At 36.2% G+C, this 19,872-nt stretch overlaps 1 protein-coding gene across 1 annotated transcript; it reads left to right on the top strand.

Moving 5' to 3' along the window:
- The first annotated feature begins 658 nt into the window (after window positions 1-658).
- Window positions 659-18,839, top strand: LOC128999408 (saccharopine dehydrogenase-like oxidoreductase). Its single transcript, XM_054425911.1, has 11 exons — window positions 659-844; window positions 7,033-7,213; window positions 9,213-9,400; window positions 10,133-10,262; window positions 12,869-12,924; window positions 13,165-13,295; window positions 13,882-14,005; window positions 14,593-14,706; window positions 16,245-16,406; window positions 16,839-16,933; window positions 17,893-18,839. Exons 2-11 carry the CDS (start codon window positions 7,042-7,044, stop codon window positions 18,008-18,010), a joined length of 1,290 nt encoding a protein of 429 aa, XP_054281886.1. The 5' UTR covers window positions 659-844; window positions 7,033-7,041; the 3' UTR covers window positions 18,011-18,839.
- The last annotated feature ends 1,033 nt before the right edge of the window (window positions 18,840-19,872 follow it).

The raw sequence follows: 19,872 nt of genomic DNA, 5'->3' as shown, positions 1-19,872 counted from the left end.
ACCTTTGTTAATACTGAACAATATTTATTTAGCCTATCCTTATCTAAGTTGTCAGCTGATATGTTTTAATTTGTTATAATCAATATATCGGATAGAAGAATAAAATATCGATATTCAAAAAGAAATAATCGATAATAAAGAATGTTCCCTTTAACAGGAAAGTACCACCATGAACAGTTAAAAGATGCACACATATGACGTTAAATTGTTTACAATTTATAATTTTTTAGGCTTGTGTACAAAAAATATATATAATTCAATGGTTTTTATTGGTTTTCACTGCCGTCACGTCATTTTGGCACTCCACTTCTGCCAACCGTGCCAACTCACTATTCAAATGCAGGAAGAGGCAACCAGATTACAAAAATATATTTAACTAGATACATGGAATAGTGTGTGTGTACAAATAAATTTGTTATTAATAATATTTAATAACTGCTAAACAAGTTCAGAAAAGATTAAACTGTATTTTATTCTTGCATTATTCTTTGAAAAATTGCTAAAATCGGAAAATCAATTCTAACGATAATATCGAAGTAAAATATCGATATCCCGATAATATCGGAAGTCTAATATCGATATAAAAATATCGATATATCGGAACCAAAATATCGATATTTCCGATATATCGGATATCGATACCAAACACTAGAAAGGAGCGAGCAGCAAGTTTGTGTTTGTCGGTGTCAGTGCTAAAATAAGTAAAAATAACTTTTTAAGTTTAAGCCTGAGCTATAATTTTTAAGCTCAATTGGCAATTCGGAGTTTTTTTTAGTTGAAACCTGCTTAATTTGTTGGCTGGCGTTCAACTTGTATTGAAGAGTAGAAGTTCTAAATTAAAAAGGTTTGATTGATTAGGTTAGGCTTGCACAATAACTGATAAGTGATAACTTAAGCTTAATAGGCATTATACTTTAACTTAACTTAGGTCAATTAATTTTAAGCAATGTATGGTAACGCAAATTAATGCCCTGAAATGTACAGTAGCCTAGTTTAGAGCTGTGTCCTAACTAGCCTAGGTTTTCTAACTTTGGCAGCTTTTATCTTTTGCAAACCTTCTAAACCTTCAGGACTACTTTTTGCTTTTAGACAAAATCGGCTGCACATTACGTCCTACACTCATTCAAATGGAAATATCGATCGATATATCGATTATTCGATATTGTTTGGTTAGTTAGGTAAAGTTAACCTAACCTAAGTTAACTAACCATACAATATATTGAATGAAACAATCGAATAATCGATATTTTCATTCAAATGAGTGTAGGACGTAAAGCAAATGAGTGTAGGACGTAAAGAAAAATACAGCCACAAAATCCTATATATTAATCTAAGTTAGTAGCCTAGCCAATATACTTCCTTACTTGATACTTGATGTCTTCGTCTTTGACCCAGCTTGTGGGATTGACTGTGTCAGATGCCTTAATACCTACCTTAATACCTCCTTCTTCGTCTTTTACCCACAATGTGGGATTGACAGCGTCACTTTAACACGATTACTAATACAAAAACAATATTTACAACTATTTACATACTTCCGGCAGGCTACAGGCTTCTTAAATCATCCCCCAAATACTCTGAAATATCGTAATAGGCCCGGCTCTTGATGAAAGTGGTTAACACTGCCTCAAATGTTCTCAAGTCCAACAACTGGATATGTCGTGGCAGCTTATTGAACAGACTTATGGCTGACACACTATAACTAGCCTGGGTCCTAGATAGTCGCACCCTTGGTACATCAAGCTGATGGCGCTGCCTGGTGTTATACTGGTGGACGTCAACACGAGTGGTGAAGGTTGTTATATTAGCCCTAACGTGCACCAGACAGAGAAGTATGTAGTGGCCAACTACAGTAAGCACACCAAGTCGTGCAAAGAGGGGTTTGCAATGAGCACGATACTCACTCCCAGTAATAATCCTTAATGCACGCTTCTGGAGCCTAAGCACTTCAACAACCTTTGGCGAGTGTCCCCAGAGAAGAAGACCATAGCTGACATGGCAGTGAAAGAGGGCATGGTACACCATCACCAAATATGCCTCCGTTACACAAAATTTCAGCTTGAAGAGGAGGAAACAGATCCGTGAGAGTCTGTTGGTGGTCTGGTCAATGTGATGTATCCAGCTGAACTTCCCATCAAGAACAAATCCAAGCAATTTAACTGGATCTTGAACACCAGGCTGATCTCTGGAGAGGCTGCAGATGATGTGCTGTGTCTTATCCTCGTTTAGTTGGAAGCGGTTTGCCAGAAACCAGGCAGTTGTATCTTCAAGACGCTGTCTGGAGATGGCCAAAGCTTGATCGATGTTCGTACCAGCTGACAGGAGAGAAGTGTCGTCTGCAAACATAAGGGTAGTGCCAAGGTTGTCGAGATCGTTGATCATGATGAGAAAAAGGGTAGGCCCAAGCACTGAACCCTGGGGGACACCAAAATCAACTGGCAAAGTGCTGGAGACAGCTCCACCAACTGCAACGACCTGCGAGCGCCGTTCGAGGTAAGTACTCAGGATGGCAAGAGCGGCATCCCTGATCCCATAGAAGTGGAGTTTCCTTTTCAGGATGGAGTGGGAGACACAATCAAATGCTCTACTGATATCACAGAGAGTCAGAGAGAGAGCTTGGTGGTTTTCAAATGCATTTTCCACGCTTGCAGCAACTTTTGCAACAGCATCAACGGTTGACCTGCCCTTACGGAAGCCAAACTGCATATTCGAGAAGAGGTCAAGTCCCTCAAAAAATGCTTCAAGCTGGGGTTTTATGGTGGCTTCTACCACCTTTCCGAAGACAGGAGTTATGGAGATGGGCCGATAGCTATTAAGCCTCTGGTGGTCACCCTTCTTGTAAATAGAGACAGTTTTCGAGGTCTTCAGAAAGTCCGGGAAGACGCCACAACTAAGGCAGTCGTTGACAGCAGCAGCAAGTGGAATGGCGATGGCATCAATAGTTTTTTGAAGTATGTAGGTGGACATACCAAACACATCAGGGCTCTTAGATGGCTTGAAAGACAGAACCAGCTTTCTAAGGTTGTGAGGAGTAGGTTGGAAAACTGTTAGAGTATCAGGTGGAGGATTCACTCTAGATTCCAGAAGCTGGATGGGGTCCACATCTACATCAGGTAAGGCCTCAGTAATAGCTCTTACAGAATCAATGAAATATCCATTAAAGGTATCAGGGCTTGCAAATTCAACAGGCCGTCTAGTGCAAGACCTGTGCGAGTTGATGACATCCCATGCAGCCTTACAGCGATTTGGGGCGTGTTCGATTTGTGACTCAGTAGCCTTCTTCTTTGCCATCTCAATTTGTCCCTTATAATAAGCCTTGGCCTGTCTATACCTTAAAAGGTACCTGTCATTTTCACCGCCAGCAGACCTATCTTTAAGAGCTAGCATCACAGCTTTAATCCTAGCCAACTCATCCGTATACCATTCCTTGTGGCTAACTAAACGTTTAACCTTTTTGGTCTTCTGGGGTCGGTAAGGTCTGATTTTTTCAGGGAAAAACATATCAAAAATCTCCTGAAATTTTTTAAAGAAAACATACAACTTATTGCTAACTCCAGCATCATTTAAGATTTCCTCCCAAGGGGTGCTGGCAAGTGCCTCCCTGAAACGCACAAGATCAGCATCATCAACTAGCCTAGAACTAAAAGTATAATTCACACGCCAGGATAAAGAAGTATTGCTTACCAGGCTGCAGTTTGCCACATTGAGAGAGGTTACCAAGGCTGCGTGATCATCCCCATGCAGCTCCACCACCCTTGTGTCACAGTCGGAGGGTTGGAAGTTAACAGCAACGTTGTCGAGGCAGGATCTTCCTCTGGTTGGCTCAAAGCAGGTAATGTACAGGCCATATGATTTCAAGAGCTCCACAACAGTCCTCGCTCTATGGTCATCTCCAACGAAGTTTACATTGAAATCTCCAGCTATAGCAATTTTAACAGATGATTTTCTGTTCAGAAAGACAAGGCACTGTTCAAAAAGTTCACAAAAACTTTCAAAACTTCCGCTAGGGGAACGATAAACGGATACACAGATGGTGTTTTGAGCAGGTAAAAGAACAGCAACAAGTTCGCAATCAAGTTCTTTACAGAAACTATTTACATTCAAGACATTAAAATCGATGTCGCTACGGATGTAAATTGCAGACCCACCGCACCGAATTTCAGACCTACAGAAAAAACTGGCAGCATTGAGGTCAGATATTTTGCTATAAAAGTCAGTTACATTTTGAGTTAAAAAATGTTCACACAAACACAAGATGTCTAGCTTCTCATTTTCAGCAAATAGAGTCAAAAGGGCTTGCTTAGGCCTAACGGCCTTTCGGCTATTTCTTTCCCTTGAATAGTGGGATTCCTTCTGCATCATTCAGGGTGTATACTGGCCATTCTAAAAGTTCATGTTTGATGTGGTTCTTGAAATTTGAGGTTGTGAGGCTTTTCACGTCAGCTGGGAGGCTGTTATAGTAGTTTACGCAACAATTGCGTTAAGTTAGTCTTTACGACACGAGTAGAAATTTTCTTAAAACTTCTACGAGTGTCGTAAAGACTATTAACGCGAGTTGCGTACACTACTTTACCTACGACCGTTTTTTAATTAGGCCTACTAAAATTCTGGTTTTTTATTACTAACAATCACTACTCATAACTTCCTAGAGAGGTTATGTTTTCGTTTATTGTCATTGTCACTGAAAGTGATGCAACGACTTATTGTATAATCAGCTGATTTCATGTAATTATGTGTTTGTAAAACTTTGTTAAATAATACGTTACTTTTTCAGGCAATAGGTTCTGCTAGCAGCATTCTTACCATAAATACTGTATCAGGTACAATTAGGGAAATATTGCATATATTTTTGGACAACTGAATAATATAGTGAAACAGTTAATTTACAGTTAACTTAGATCTCAGCATCGAATATGTGGTCCACAACAAGTTGGGTGAAAAAGTGGTTAAGAGGTTTTCAAAATAAACCGGAAGAACATTTTCATTTATCAATTAACTTTATTTTGTTTCGTCCATTTAATGTATTGCTGGTATGTAATTGCATATGGTACCTTTGTTTTGATTTTGGTGGAAAAAGATTAGCTCAAACAGTTTGTGCTCTCATTTCTATCTCGTCAACATCACTTTCACTAACTGATATTTTAAAATCAACCTTCATTTAACTTCCACCAACTTAGGTTAAGAATACGCGAGTATCAACAGGAACAAGCCGGATCAACAGTTAAAGTTGTCAACTGATCAGCTGATTAGTTGACGTTCGAAGTATTTCAATTGTACTTCTTTTCTCTCAATCCTTGAACCTCATTGGTCCGTTACCCGTGTTGATATGAGAAAAACTATGCTGATATGAAATGAAACTATGCTGATATGAAAGTAAACAGCTGTTAAGTGAAACTTTCAATTCTAAGAACTGAACTGAAATGGCTACTTTAAAAAACGGTCGTAGGTAAAATAGTTTTATGGGCTGCAATTGGAAAAGAATTTTTGTGTTTTGCTCAGCCTGCATCTTTGGACTTTCAGATTTTGAGTTCTTTTACGAGTTCGATGTTGGTGTATGGTAGTTCTGTCATTAAAAAGATTGATATTCTGTTTGATGTAGTTTAGAGAGTTGAAAATATACTGGTTATATAATGTGAGGATTCTAAATTTTTTGTAAAGAGGTTTACAGTGTTCAAGGTCATGAATTGATGCCATAACTCTTAGCGCCTTCTTCTGCAGAATAAGAGCATCACTGCAGGCAGCCAAGTGTCCCCACAACAGAAGACCATAGTTCACATGACTGTGGAACAAGGCATGATAGATTCCTAGAAGGTGATCCACAGTTAACGCCTTTGTCAATTTCCTTAGAAGACAAATTACTCTTGATAATTTTGAACAGATCTTAGCAACATGAAAATTCCAATCAAGCCTGTTATCCAGCCAGAAGCCTAGAATTTTGACTGGTTCATTGTTCCCTGCTGGAATTTCTCTTTTTAGAGACAATAATATTCTTTGAGTCTTATCTTCATTAAGTTTTAACTTATTGCTGTGGAACCAGTTTTTAGCAGAGGTGAAGGTTTCATTGGCATCTGACAGAACGTCTTCAACGCTTAATCCTCTGTTTACCAAGGTTGAGTCATCGGCAAAAAGGAGAGTCTTTCCATTCAGGTCCATTCATGGTTCCATTCAGGTTCAATATACCATTGAACGTAAGAAAATTTGTTTACTTAAGAAACCATCTAAGTTACTCAGTGGTGGATTATGACCTCAGCGGCCCCTAGGCACATGTAATCTTTGCCCCCCGCCCATGGGCGTCATGTCAGACTTTTAATTGAGGTGGCAAGATGTGTACCGGGGGTATTCCATACCCCTCAGGCAGATGAGGGGTTCGGGGGTTAGAAGAAATTAGAAGAAACTGGCTTTAAATTTGTTAGTTTTTTAATTATCAATTATCAATCATTGAGATGGGGACGCTACCTGGGTGCGTATTTTAACCCAAATATGAGTGTAGAATGGTGTGTGATGACCTGTGTAGCTTTGTTACTGACTAAGATCAGCTGTTTCATTAGCCAGGATCATTTATTTAAAGCCCAATGATCAGGGACAGCTGGGTCCAGTTTCGACCCATCAAAAAGCTACTGACTTTTCTCAGGATCGAACCGGCGACCTTTTGATTAGTAGGCGAGCACTATAACCACTCAGCTGCCCATTAAGCTTTTTAAAACTATTTTTACTACAATTTTATTTTTATTTTCTGTCTGCGGCCTCCTGAGACCTGCAGCCCTTATGCAGTTGCCTATTGTACCTAATGAGTAATCTGTCACTGAAGTTACTATTTCCATCCTCCAATCTAGACAACTACTGTCATAGACAACAATAACAACTGTTGGTGCTTGGAAAAGAAAAACTGTTGGTAATACTGAACTTATACTTACTTACTTGTGCTCGAGGAAAATTTTTTAACAATTGCCTTATATCATTCAAATAAACAAAAATGTTTGTAAAAATCGCATAAGTAGCTCAAGTTTATAAAACTATCTTCTTATGTTACAGAATCACAGAATGGCCTCTTCAAGGTTAGATATTGTCATCTTTGGAGCTACTGGATTCACAGGAAAAGTAGCAGTCAAGGAAATTTTGAAGTTTGTTAAAGATAAAAATATAACCTGGGGCGTGGCTGGAAGAAGTGAGGACAAGTTGAAACAAGTTCTCCAAGAAGTTTCTAACAAAACAGGTAGGTACTACCTACTGTAATTATTCATTAACCATTAATCTTTATTATTTGTCAACATGCAGTGATAAACCCATTGTGTTTAGGCACTCCTGATTGTGCCATTATTTAAGCTATTACTGTATCAAACTTAGAAGCGAGCTGGTCTAGTGGTAGAGCCCGTGATTCGGTGTCCAAGGTCCCGGGTTTAAATCCCACTAAACACCAATGGATTTTATCCATGTGATAATGCCGGGAAACCCTCTAGGACTAGCCTATAAAGTAATCTGTTGTAACACAGTTCCGGGCTAAAACCTAGAGTCGTGAAGGTAGGACATAAAAAAGAACTGGGTACTTTCCTGTTAAAGGGAACATTCATTATTATCGATGATTTTTTCTATATATTGATATTTTTGTTTTCCTTAGTTACAATCCATATTCCTTGTTTTAATATCTTCAAACCCATTTAAATTACCTACAAATTTACAACTGATCTTGTTTAGGAAAAATAATACATAAGTTAATGGATTAAGAAATCAAACTGTTCTAACCTAACCTAAAATAACTAACCAAACTTGCTGTAACTTACTATTTCAGAATTCCGTTTGATAACACAAAAAAGGCATGAGGGAAATATCAAACAGAATTTTGAAATGGTATAGCAAGTTACCATAATGGTTAGTTATGTTTAGTTGAAAACAGTTTCATTTCAATATGGTGTACGTACAAATTTAAAATTAATTTTTTGTTGATACTGAACAATTTATCGTTGTATTGTCAGCTGACATGTTTCAATTCGTTAATATTGGATCTGTATATCGGATCGAAAAATAAAATATTGATATATAAAAAAAGGTCATTGATAATAATAATGAATGTTCCCGTACCAACAACTGTAAACTTATTATTGTAGGGGTGGGTTCTAAGAGGAGAGTGAGCAAACAAAGGAAAGAGAAATTCACACTTTCTTAATTTACAATAACTATCTCAACAAAGAGGGACATGTCAGAGTAATACCAATTTGCCATTCCTAATGTCATGCATGTTGTTAGTACTGTAATGTTTAATTAAATAACAAAATAAAAAAATGAAATAGTTGAGATGATGACTATATTTTACATATTTAATAGTGGAGCATTTCAACGTTTTTGAGTGCACAGGTGTGCTGCGATTGGGGTTTAATATATTTGGACTTGTCCAAAAAAGAAATGTAAAATAGTTTTCTGTGGTAACGGTGTGGTGGCACTATTTCAAATCATGACTAATACACAGCATTTTGTGGTTATTCAAACCTACGAAACTGATGGTGAAAGTAAACATCTCTGCTTTTAAATGACATTTATTTGTAAACATTGAAGTTACAAAAGTCTGTCACTAGACCCCTCAAAACCCTCCGGGGGCGGAGCCCTTTTGACTGATGTACACCAAACTTCACAGGCAATATCCTTGACACATTCTTAATAATCCCTGAAATTTTCATTAAATTCTGTTGAGAGGTTTTTGAGTCCATTGGAAACATACATACTTCCTCTTATATATAAAGATTGATTCATGTTGAAGCCTTCCGGAATTGGTAATCAATTATAACAGGTTACGTACCTTGACGTCCACAATTCCTTAGTCGGTATCCGTTGACTATAGTTTCGACTACTACGTAGTCATTATCAAAAACGGAACGTTAAAATATTACATTCGTTGAATGTCGTCAAATCTAAAATACATCGAACACATAAACAAACATAACACGAACACGGTAGACATTTAGAATGGTGGCCAATTATGTTAAATGTTTACCGTGTTCGTGTTATATTTGTTTATGTGTTCGATGTATTTAAGATTTGACGACATTCAAAGAATGTAATATTTTAACGTTCCGTTTTTGATAATGACTACGTAGTAGTCGAAACTATAGTCAACGGATACCGACTAAGGAATTGTGGACGTCAAGGTACGTAACCTGTTATAATAAAGATTGAGTGACTATTGTAGTGTCACTAATAGGGACCTAATGTTTCGTTTGTAGGGGAGGATTTGTCCACTGTACCCGTCATAGTAGCTGATGTGAAAGATCCTTCAACCTTGAGTGCAATGGCGGCCAGAGCTAAAGTGGTAGCCAATTGTGTTGGTCCGTACCGCCTCTATGGCGAACCAGTGGTGAAGGCTTGCATAGAGAACGGAACTCATCACGTTGATGTCAGTGGTGAACCTCAGGTGAGTGTGGACTGGTAACATTAATTTGATATGTTTCTGTATTATTTATTTTTTTATTTATTTTTCACTTCACTACTATGAGTTGAGCTGTTTTGATTATATGTTTACAACCTGCAAAACATCACATTTTCAACAGCTGTTTATTGTTTACTACCGAAAGTAACATTGTTTACAACCGAAAATTTTCCACTGTCAACAACTTCAAATATTTGTTATTGTTTTATCAACTGTTTAAATTTTCAACAACTCAAGTAAATATTAACTTTAAATTGAAGGCATAACCTAAACAATTCTATGAGTTTTGTAATGAAGAAAATAGTTATTCTTTGTAGTGTAGCGAAAAGTAACGTTCAAAACACGAGTGAAAGTGGGTCTATACATATTCTCCACAATTTAAAGTGCTCGATAAATCTCGCAATTCAAAAATGGTCTCAAATATGTAATGACTCACTTTCTACTCTTGTAATGATATACTACTGTATTCCTAACTTGGTAAGAAATATAAATTTGAATTATTTATCTTGTTTTGTAGCCTGGGTGCACAAGAGGTTTTATGGTTTGTTGGGGATAAGGAAGAGAAATTTTGAGTCCTTATTCATACACAAACGTTATTAAACACAATAAATTCACACATTCTTTATATAAAAGTACTCTGAAGTCCATCATGGGAATTAGATGCTATTTTAATTTATTTATTCACCACTAGCTATTTATTATCTACTTTTTTTCTAGTTTATGGAGAAAATGCAGTTGGAATACAATAAAGCAGCTGAAGAGAAAGGTGTATATGTTATAAGCGCTTGTGGGTTTGATAGTATCCCTGCTGACATGGGATTGATATACTTCATTGAAAAGTTTAATGGTAAGTCTTATTGAGGACTATGATCCTACATTTTTTACGCTTCCAAAATGCTACTTTTAAGTTTAAAACCTTCACCACTCTCTTGTCGGCTGTGAGGCTGCATTGGCCGTTTTGCAAGTGTATCACATGTCGGCTTCCAGAAAAAAATAAAAAAATACTACCTATGAAAAACAAAAAATATATTTTTTTATTTTTTATGATTAGTGTAATTTAAAGTTAAAATACTGGTACCTAGACTTAGTGACCTGCATAATAAATTAAACTTCTTAGGGTATGAGGCGGGGCACTAAAATGAGAGTTAAAAGGGTTAAGTTCAAGTTCATTTCTATAAAATCACAAACTGAAATGTTTTACCAAAATCAATTTGATTGATACAGAAGGAGCCTTCAACCCTTAGTTACTATATTCATGAGTATCTGATGAGTATTTTTGTGCACTGTATTAATAATGGTAACTATTGATTTTCTACTTAGAAGAACATCAGACATGAAAGTGGACATAAATTCAAGGTGTGAATGGAATGATTGAAAAGTTTTATATATATTGTATACAGTAGACTCCCTCTTATCCGGACTCCTCGGGACCGAGGCCAGTCCGGATAACGGTTTTTCCGGTTAAACCGACGTCTCCAAAAACTTGTTATGCAACCTAAATGTATTTGACTTAAATTTAGGAGAGCATTGTATTTAGACACGTGATCACTGGTCTCAAATCATTCCCACGAGAACAGTCGTTTCAGTACCGCCCACTTCCTGCCGATCTAGTCCGGTTAAACCGATGTGCTGATAAAAATTGTCCGGTTAAAGAGATGTCATTTCCGCCGAGTGTAGTCCGGTTAAATCGATGTCCGGTTAAAAGGTGTCCGGATAAGAGGGAGTCTACTGTTATTTAAATGCCTGATAAATCTGGAGAAAAGTCTGAAGTTTTATTTATGGATCAAGCCTGAACACAGCTTTCCTTAATCATTAGGAATTTTTTTTATGGTCCTGAGAAAATGACAAGCTAGTCTTGGTCTGTAACAAAGCTTTCAACTCATTCATTCAACCCTCATTGTTCACTCATCGTCCCTTTAAAAGAGTCATAAAAGTCTAATATATAATTGAATTGAAGTTCGTTCGCTACGCTCACTCACCTTTAGGTTGGAGCTCGTTCTCTGCGTTCACTTGCCTTCAGGTTAGCTCGTTCGCTACGCTAACTCGCCTCCAGGTTGAAGTTCGTTCGCTACGCTCACCCACCTTTTGGTTGCAAATTAGCTGTTGTCATAAATTAAAAAAAATAATAGTGCTGCACCCTGTTGGTAATCCTTGTAACTTTAAAGCTATTGAACATCACAGAACAGAACCAACTTGTTTAATTGAAACAGCTGTTAAGATTCATTAATTCCTTTTAAATATGAAAAATCATAAGGTTAACATGGGAAATTCCAGAGCCACTGGGACGGAGCCCGATCAGAATAAAAACTACTTAGTTTTCCTATTTAATGCCCAAAGAATCGGTGTACCGAATTTCAGCCTGCTAGGTAAATGGGAAGTGGGAGAATTAGTGATGAGTGAGTGAGTGAGTGGGTGAGTCAGTGAGGGCTTTGCCTTTTATAAGTATAGATCAGAAAATAAATTTGTTCCTGAATAAAAGTTGTTATGTGCTCTGTATTACTGTGGTATTCATTTGTTGTAAAATTTAGATATTTTAATTTAACTTTTAATTACTAAATCAATAAATGACCATTGTCAATTGGCTCCAAAAAGATGTAATAAATGCTATGGCCGTTTCAGCATCACTGTGACATCTTTAGACATTGAAGTTCAGCCATAAGGCGTCGTTAAAACACAAAAACATAAATGTCACACGGAACACTCACATAGTAAAGATGAGTTTTTAAAAACAGGTCTGTTGAGGAACACACATTTTCTGCACTCAAGCAAGTTGCTGAGTGGAGTCATCCTTGCTTTGTTGATGCTATTTAGGTTGTGTTTTTATCTATCAGGTGGAGAGCAAAAGTTGATTTTTGTTTTTCAGCTTTTGAATTAGGAAGATGCTTGATGCTCCTTATATCTCAACACAGGCTTGGAAATCCTTCATGACTTGGCTATGCCCACATAAAAAAATGCTATAGTGAACTTATTTTGAACGATAAACTGCAATTCAAATCACACTTCATTTTCAATAGTATTTTAAATCAGAGGAGTGAACCAAGACCAAGAGGGCAAAGTACGCTGTTAACAACACTGCCGCCTACAAGACAAGGCAAGGATGACTCCAGTCAGCTACTTCAGTAATGTGTGTTCCTTAACAGACCAGCTATAAAAATCTGTGTTTAATATGTGGGTATCTGTGTGACATTTATGTTTTTCTGTTTTATCCACACCTTATGGCTGAACTTTAATGTCTGAAGATGACACAGTGATGCTGACATTTTGTTACACCTTTTTGGAGCTGATAGACAAGGGTCTATCAGCTCACACAGTTTTTTGGAGCTGATAGACAAGGGTTTTGATTTAGTTATAGAGCTCAGGGGCTAGAAAATATTTATTTTGATTTTTCTTCTGTTTCACTGATAGGAGTTTTAATTAACAGCTTTTGAACTTACTTGATTGTATCTATTCTAGGTGAGGTGAATGCAGTGGAGACTTACTTAGAATCTGACAGCAATGAGAAAGTTGAGGTGTGTATTTTTACATGTTTGAGAAAAAGTCTTTGTTAACAAACTTCTAAAAAAAGGTTTAAGAATATCTCTTATACAATTTCACAAACTAACAAATTAAATATAAATGCAAGTCAATAATAAGAAATATATTAAAAACAAAATTTTTGTAGCAACAAATTGAAATTATGATTGATAGCATCACAAATCAGCTTACAGAATATCCGCTTGTGTTAACCCATTTCTATTTTTGTTCACTAGGGTGCGTCTATTCACTATGGAACGTGGGAGTCAGCTGTGTATGGACTTACTCATTGGAATGAACTTCGTCCTCTTCGCCAAAAACTGTATCCGGAACGATTGCCATCTTTCACTCCTAAATTGGAGCCAAGGTTTGTAAAGTTGTAGTAATCATAGCTTGGTTTCCAGGTCATCTACTTAGTCATCTGCTTACAAGTTAAATTTTAAGAATGAGACATTTTGGTGATGTATCACACAGTATTAAACAGTACACTCTCGCCGATCAAGCACTTTCATGACCTATAAAGAGTACTGGATTTCTGAGTAACATCTTAAAAACCTGGTGTTATTAGAAAATAAGTACAGATAAAATAGTGAGTAAAAATGTGCTGAGCTAATAGGTGTCAGGCTATTTTTCCGTAATGTAAGCCCTCAGCTAGAACACTGCTGCACCATCTAAATACTTTTAATTGAAAATTAAATAAACTACTCCAAATGTGCCTAGAAAGATTCTTCAAGCTTATATCCTTTTGAAATGATTGATGGCTTAACTGCTTAATTTTGAGTGCAGCTAAGTCCCTAAACCTATGTAGCAAACTTCGGGTCAATAAGTGAGCAGACTCTTGGATGACCAGCGAAGATTAAACTACTAAATAAGTATAGTCAATGGGTGTCAAGTAAAATATAATACAGAAATTGAATGGAAAACGATTGAGCTTGATTGTCCTCTGTTTGTAGGTCAGCCCTGCACAAGAGCGATGTGATTGGCAAGTGGTGTACTCCATTCCCTGGGTCTGATCGGCCAGTCATGTATAGATCTCAGCGGTTCTTGTACGAACAGGACAAAGTGAGGCCTGTCCAGGTTAGTCGGAGAGAATTAGCGGTTGGTAATGGGTGTGAAAATTACTGGATGAGCACTGGTTTAATTGGACCATTTTTGAGATATAAAAACAAAGATCATTGTGCTGAATCACAGTGAATGTGCTGCTATAACCCACGTTTCCTTTGATAGGTTTTATATTTATTAGAGCATTAATTTATTTAAACTTTGAATTTTGAGATTTTCATCTAATTTGATACCAGTAAGTAGAAGGTTTTATTCTCTGCATGTACAAGATTGACTTTAATCTATAATTTAATATATTTCACGAACCAGGTCATAGGGCTGCTTCATGTTACCTTCTGGCTGTTATGTTTTGTGAATGCTGGTAAATAGTTGCTGCAATTGAAATCGACACACTTGCACTGGTAAACTACAGCACGAACCTTTCAGGCTTGTGTGTAAAAATAAAACTATGGCATGAATTTATAAACGTTGCTTGAATAAGAAGTCTTATGATAAAGCTTGGTGATTTGTAAATAAACAGAGATTCGAGGTGTTATTCGGCCCTTGTATGATCATCTTACTTTGAGGTTCATCTAATCAATGAAGGACGTTTTGTTTTGTAGGTACAAGCCTATATTGGTTTCCCCAACCTATTGGCTGCAATCATGGTTATCTTGGTGGGAGGTATATTTGCTCTCTTTACCAAAACATCCTTCACCCGCAAATTGTTGTTGAAGGTAAGCCATTGGAGTAGCTAAAATATATATACATATCATACCATAGACAAATAGAATAAATACTGTCAAAGGAAGGTCCGGCAATATGCCGCTAGAGAGTGCTCAGTGTTCATCAAATCGTTGCCGTCGTTGACTCACTGTCTGCTACCAGCACTACCACCCTTGCAAACGAAATGCTACCAACGTATCCGACCCACTTTTTAATATTGGTAAAGTACAACATTCAGAAATCCTATAATTTTATTGGAAAAGCCCATTTTTTTAATCGGAACAAACTCCTACTCCCTGCAATCCGAGGAATTCTCCAGAAGTTGGCAACCCTGGCTTCAATTACCAACTTGTCATGGCAACGCTCGCTAGTGCTTGAAGCTGCAGCGGTGTGCGCCAAAACTACTTGGCACTCCTAGCGGTGGACGCCAGAATATATGCTATCCGCAGCACTGCTGTTGGTCTATATTTAATTATTCTGTCTATTATCATACTTATAAGACTTAAGCCAAGTTTACACAGGTAGAGTTTCTAGTAGAGTAACTCTACCCGTGTAGAGTAACACTCACTAGCGCCTAGTAGCTAGTATAGTAGATAGTAGGTGGTAGCAACATGTGGCATAGTATCTCTACTCTACTTCCCCCACCACTAGCAAAATTGTCACTCTCCTGCAGACTATACTTGTGTAAACGTGATGTGTCGGTCAGTCGGCAGTAGAGTAACGCTGTCTTGTAACTCAACTGGTTTTGAACACTCATTTTGGGAATGGAGGAGGAACACACAGTTCACAAACTATCATCAACACTACTACGTATGAACAGTCGCTTGATTGGTAGAGCGGACAAGAAAGTAGCTCTACTATAAACTCTACACTACCAACAACTCTACCCTTGTAAAACTGCCTTTATGATTTTTTTTAATATCACATGTGAGGTCTACTGTTGGTCTTCCTTCCTCCGTTTCATTTCTTGGACTGGGGGTGTTGGAATTTGAATTTAAGCATTTCGATGATAGAGATTGTAGTTTGGACTTTCCTGTTTATGGTTAGGTAGTTGCTTTAATCCATGACGTGTGTTTCCAGTTTTGTAAATTTCAATGTTGTATATAAATTTAAAAATCGGGACTTTTTTAATTTGTAATTTTCTGTTACTTTATGGGGAAATAAGCAATAAAACTCAAAACTTCTAAAAAATCAAAATATCCCTGGAGATACCATAAATTAGTACCCATATTCCAATTTTCACCAAAATCGGACCACACGTGTGGTCTGCAGCTCTCTCTGTACACATACAGACACACACCAAATAACACACGGACATCACTTTCAAAACCTGTTTTGGGTTCAGGAGGACCCAAAACGGATACATCAACACAAAACTCGTACTTAAAAAATTTTTTACGAAAAACCATACTTTCTATAGTAAAAATGTGAGTAACTTGCTAAGATGAGGAATAATTAGACCTATACCTTTTAAATCAACAACATGAAAACAATTATTTTGGGAACTGTTTTTTTGTAATAGCAATATGTGAATCTTTTGTGGTTGTAGCACCCAAAGTTTTTCTCGTTTGGATTCGTCAGTCACGAAGGTCCGAGTGAGAAGACACTGACAAACACAGAATTCTCCATCACATTCAGCGGTGTTGGCTGGACAGAGAAGGCAGTTGAGGGGCCTCACACTGAACCTCCCAACAAGACTCTGGTCACCAAGGTAGGTGATTGGACAGAAGAATAAAGTTGAACTTGCTTAAAGAACTATTGTGAAAGTGTTTACTACTTATTAGTTAAACGGAAGTTTTATGATTCAAAATGTGGAATCTGATCTCGTCTTTAGGGAAGAAAATCCAAAACATAACTTGATTCATAAACAAACCGAAAAAATTAAATATCAAACTGTTCCTCTTTAGGGTTTTCTTTTTCAATTTGCAACTCAAAACATTTGTCGTTTATAATTATTGTGTTTTGTGGCAATGCCTGCTTTAGGTATTAATTTTTGTATAGGTATGTTTTAGAAGGACTAACATCCCTAAGATAAACATTAAAAGATAATAGAATCCTAGAACAATGTTTTATTTTATTGTTTGCTAACTTTACCTTATACAAATACAGTTTAAGTTTCCATTGTAAATGTTGTCATGTGCAGGTGTCTGGACGAGACCCAGGTTATGGCTTAACCACTACAGCCCTGCTCCTAGCTGGAATAACCATAATCAAGGATGGGGACAAAATGCCTGGCAAGTAAGTTTTCTTCATAATATTTCCACCACACTTGACACCTTAATATGCAATTATTCAATGTCATCTTCTTACATAGTCTTATTGGTGTTAAATTATTGAATTATCCATCATGCTGATGCTGACATAATAAAGTATTTATTGTACATGTTTTGAGCTCAATACAGTTCAGTATTAGCAGCAGTGTACTTAATTTTAATTTAGTGCATCATTCAATGTTTGTCAAGATTACCCTTGACCTTTTTAAAGAAAGTGTGTAAGGACACACAAAAGAAAAAACACAAAGAAACTTAAAATTAACTATCTTTTACATCAGCACGTTTTATTCACACTTGGGCATTATGACGATCTGCCTGAAGATGAACTGTAATATGTCATCTCAAAAATAAGAACTACCGGTATAGTAAGGGTTGAAAAAATATTCATCAGTTTTAATGTTACTGAAAGAATACAAAACGCAACATGTAACAATTTTGTTAATGAAAAATTTTACAAACAGCTTGATTTATGGCTGCCCTTGTAAGTTAACTCCACACTTCAGAGTAACTCCGTGTGCCACTCAGAGGCACTCTGTGAAAGCTACCTTGCAGCCCTGATAAAAAAAATCAACATCTCTTCAATATAACAATTGAAACCGCCTAAAGTCAAATGAAATTAAGTTACTCAAAAGAAACCTACAAGTTACATTTATGATTAATTTGGTTGATGCATTTTTATATTTTTACAAAATATTTGATAATGTAGAAGGTGTAAATAACCTCCACTATGCACATGATGAAAGGTTAAAAAGAACGGGAACAGCATCTTCTGTACATAACTCAAACTATGATGGTTAAACATAAAAAAATATGTTGTTCTGTTAATTATTTGCAAGTACATACTAGGATTGAACTGTGTCACTTGTATGCTGAACTGCTTTCACTTTTTATAACATTTCCTATAACAGCTACATTTTATTTCAGAGGCGGTGTATTACCACCAGGTGCTGCATTTGCCAAAACCTCTTTGATCAAAGATTTGTCATCTTACGGACTCAAGTTTGAAGTCATCAAAGAAGATGTTAAAGAAAAGTCATTGTAAATTTGGCACCTGAAAGGTGGTACCTAACTGATAACTTCAAGACTGATTTAACTCTTATACATTCTTGTTGGGTCCAAACACTTTCAAAAGCTATTTATATGCATGAAGAACTTTATTGTAAGCTTTAACAAGTGATATTTAGTACTAACGGGTGAAGATACAAGTTAACTTTTAGTGGAGTTTTGTATTATGTGTAGAATGAAGTATCAGGAAGTTAAGCACATAAATACCAAAGAATGAACTGTTGTACTGTTTTAAGAGGTTGTTTATAACACAGTTACTTTGCTTAGGTTTTAATGTACGGTATGTACTTTTTAACAATGTAATCAATGCATTATTGTTAGCAGTCTGTTTGCAAAATAATCTCTGATTGTAAGTTTTTAATTTTAAACTTTGTTGGAGATATATTTGTTTGTGTCATTTTAAGTTAAAAATCAAGCCAAAGCTTTTAAAAAGAGTTTCAGCACGCACACTTTTAACTTCTCAACTCAATGTCTAATTCTTCATATTTTATTCAACTACGGTTTTAAAATCCCAGATCATAATCTTCATCTCTATGAATGTTATGTAATTTTGTTTTGTCTTTGAGCTTATGATAACTACCTAATTACTAATTGCCAATTAACTATTCACTGTGATCCTATTTGAAGTTGTGATATAATAATAAAGCTCTTGCAAAGTCTCTGCTAATTAATATTTTTATAAATTGATATCTATGTAGGTTTTAATTGCTCATCAGATTAAACTGTTGTGGTGTTAGCTATTCATATTTTGTTTAACAGATTTATTGCTATAGTAGTGTTTCTAATCAATGTTGTAATAAAATTTAAAAAAGTTCATTTTTGTGCATTATTTTTCCCTGAATAATATTTTTAACCTTAAAACTTAGCGTATGTAATCTGTAATATGTCATGATCGGTCTTATCTGTATCAGTTGTAATGTTACCCAACAGAAAGAAGAGGCCTATATATTGAAGACTAGCAGAGTAGCCGTCCTTCGTACGGGACTTTTGTCTAGAGGTCTCTCAACTATATATTCATCGTCTCTGAGTGTTTTTACTATTTTTCGTCATACTACTCATACTGCAAAAAAACAACAGTTGTTGCAGGTATAAAGTAGCTCTTTTACTCCCTAGGGAGCAAAAATCCTGTTTAGTTTCTAGGGAGTGGAAGTCAACTGTTGTAAACTACGCTTCGCAGGTCTCAAAATTATGCATTGATTGTTTTAATCGGGTGTATAGCTTATTGTTGCATTCTTATCAATAGTTTGACATATCAATAGTGTAATGTACAACAACACATATATCATAATAGAAAAAATGATTGAATCACAAGAGCTGCTTGTTTAGATTGAAATTAAGCTGGCAGTCGTTTTGAGTGGTTATTTGTACATGAAAAGTATTTTCGTTTTTTAACTCAGTTTGTTAAATATTGATACAATATGACAAAAGTATAGTTCATCACACAGGTAAAATGTTTTTTTTAAACCCTCCCTCATTTTCTAAGTTGAACTTACAAGTTTTGCTTTAAGCTAAGCTTGGGTTAAAAATAGTCATATTATGTCCTAGTGATGAAATATACTACTATGCTGGACCCAGCTGTCTTTAATTGAATGCTGAAGGGTCAGATAATCCTTGATTCAAGAAAATACACATTATAGTTTACTCAAAGCCAGTTTGCGGTTTACATGCTTACAATCAAAGTTTACAAGTGAGCAAAATGTTCAGCAAGATTTTTACTTCCTAGTAGTTTCTTTAAACCAAAAACTCAATTAAAAACAGCATTTTTTTACTGCAGTATGATAAAAATCACATTACGTAGTTGTAGCTAGCAAAACAGTTAGTCTCCTAAAAAATGCCTTA

The sequence above is a fragment of the Macrosteles quadrilineatus genome, unplaced genomic scaffold (genome assembly GCF_028750875.1).
Source record: "Macrosteles quadrilineatus isolate MER2022 unplaced genomic scaffold, UCM_ALF_1.0 Scaffold_8__2_contigs__length_117827958, whole genome shotgun sequence".
Lineage (NCBI taxonomy): Eukaryota > Metazoa > Arthropoda > Insecta > Hemiptera > Cicadellidae > Macrosteles > Macrosteles quadrilineatus.
This window is presented reverse-complemented; position numbering and strand designations above follow the sequence as displayed.

Bases quoted from the DNA above. Each gene is read 5' to 3' on its own strand.
- LOC128999408 (XM_054425911.1), top strand. From the start codon at position 7,042: ATGGCCTCTTCAAGGTTAGATATTGTCATCTTTGGAGCTACTGGATTC. The intron at 10,263-12,868 runs GTAAGTCTTATT...TATCTATTCTAG, and splicing joins CTTCATTGAAAAGTTTAATG to GTGAGGTGAATGCAGTGGAG. The intron at 13,296-13,881 runs GTTTGTAAAGTT...CTCTGTTTGTAG, and splicing joins ACTCCTAAATTGGAGCCAAG to GTCAGCCCTGCACAAGAGCG.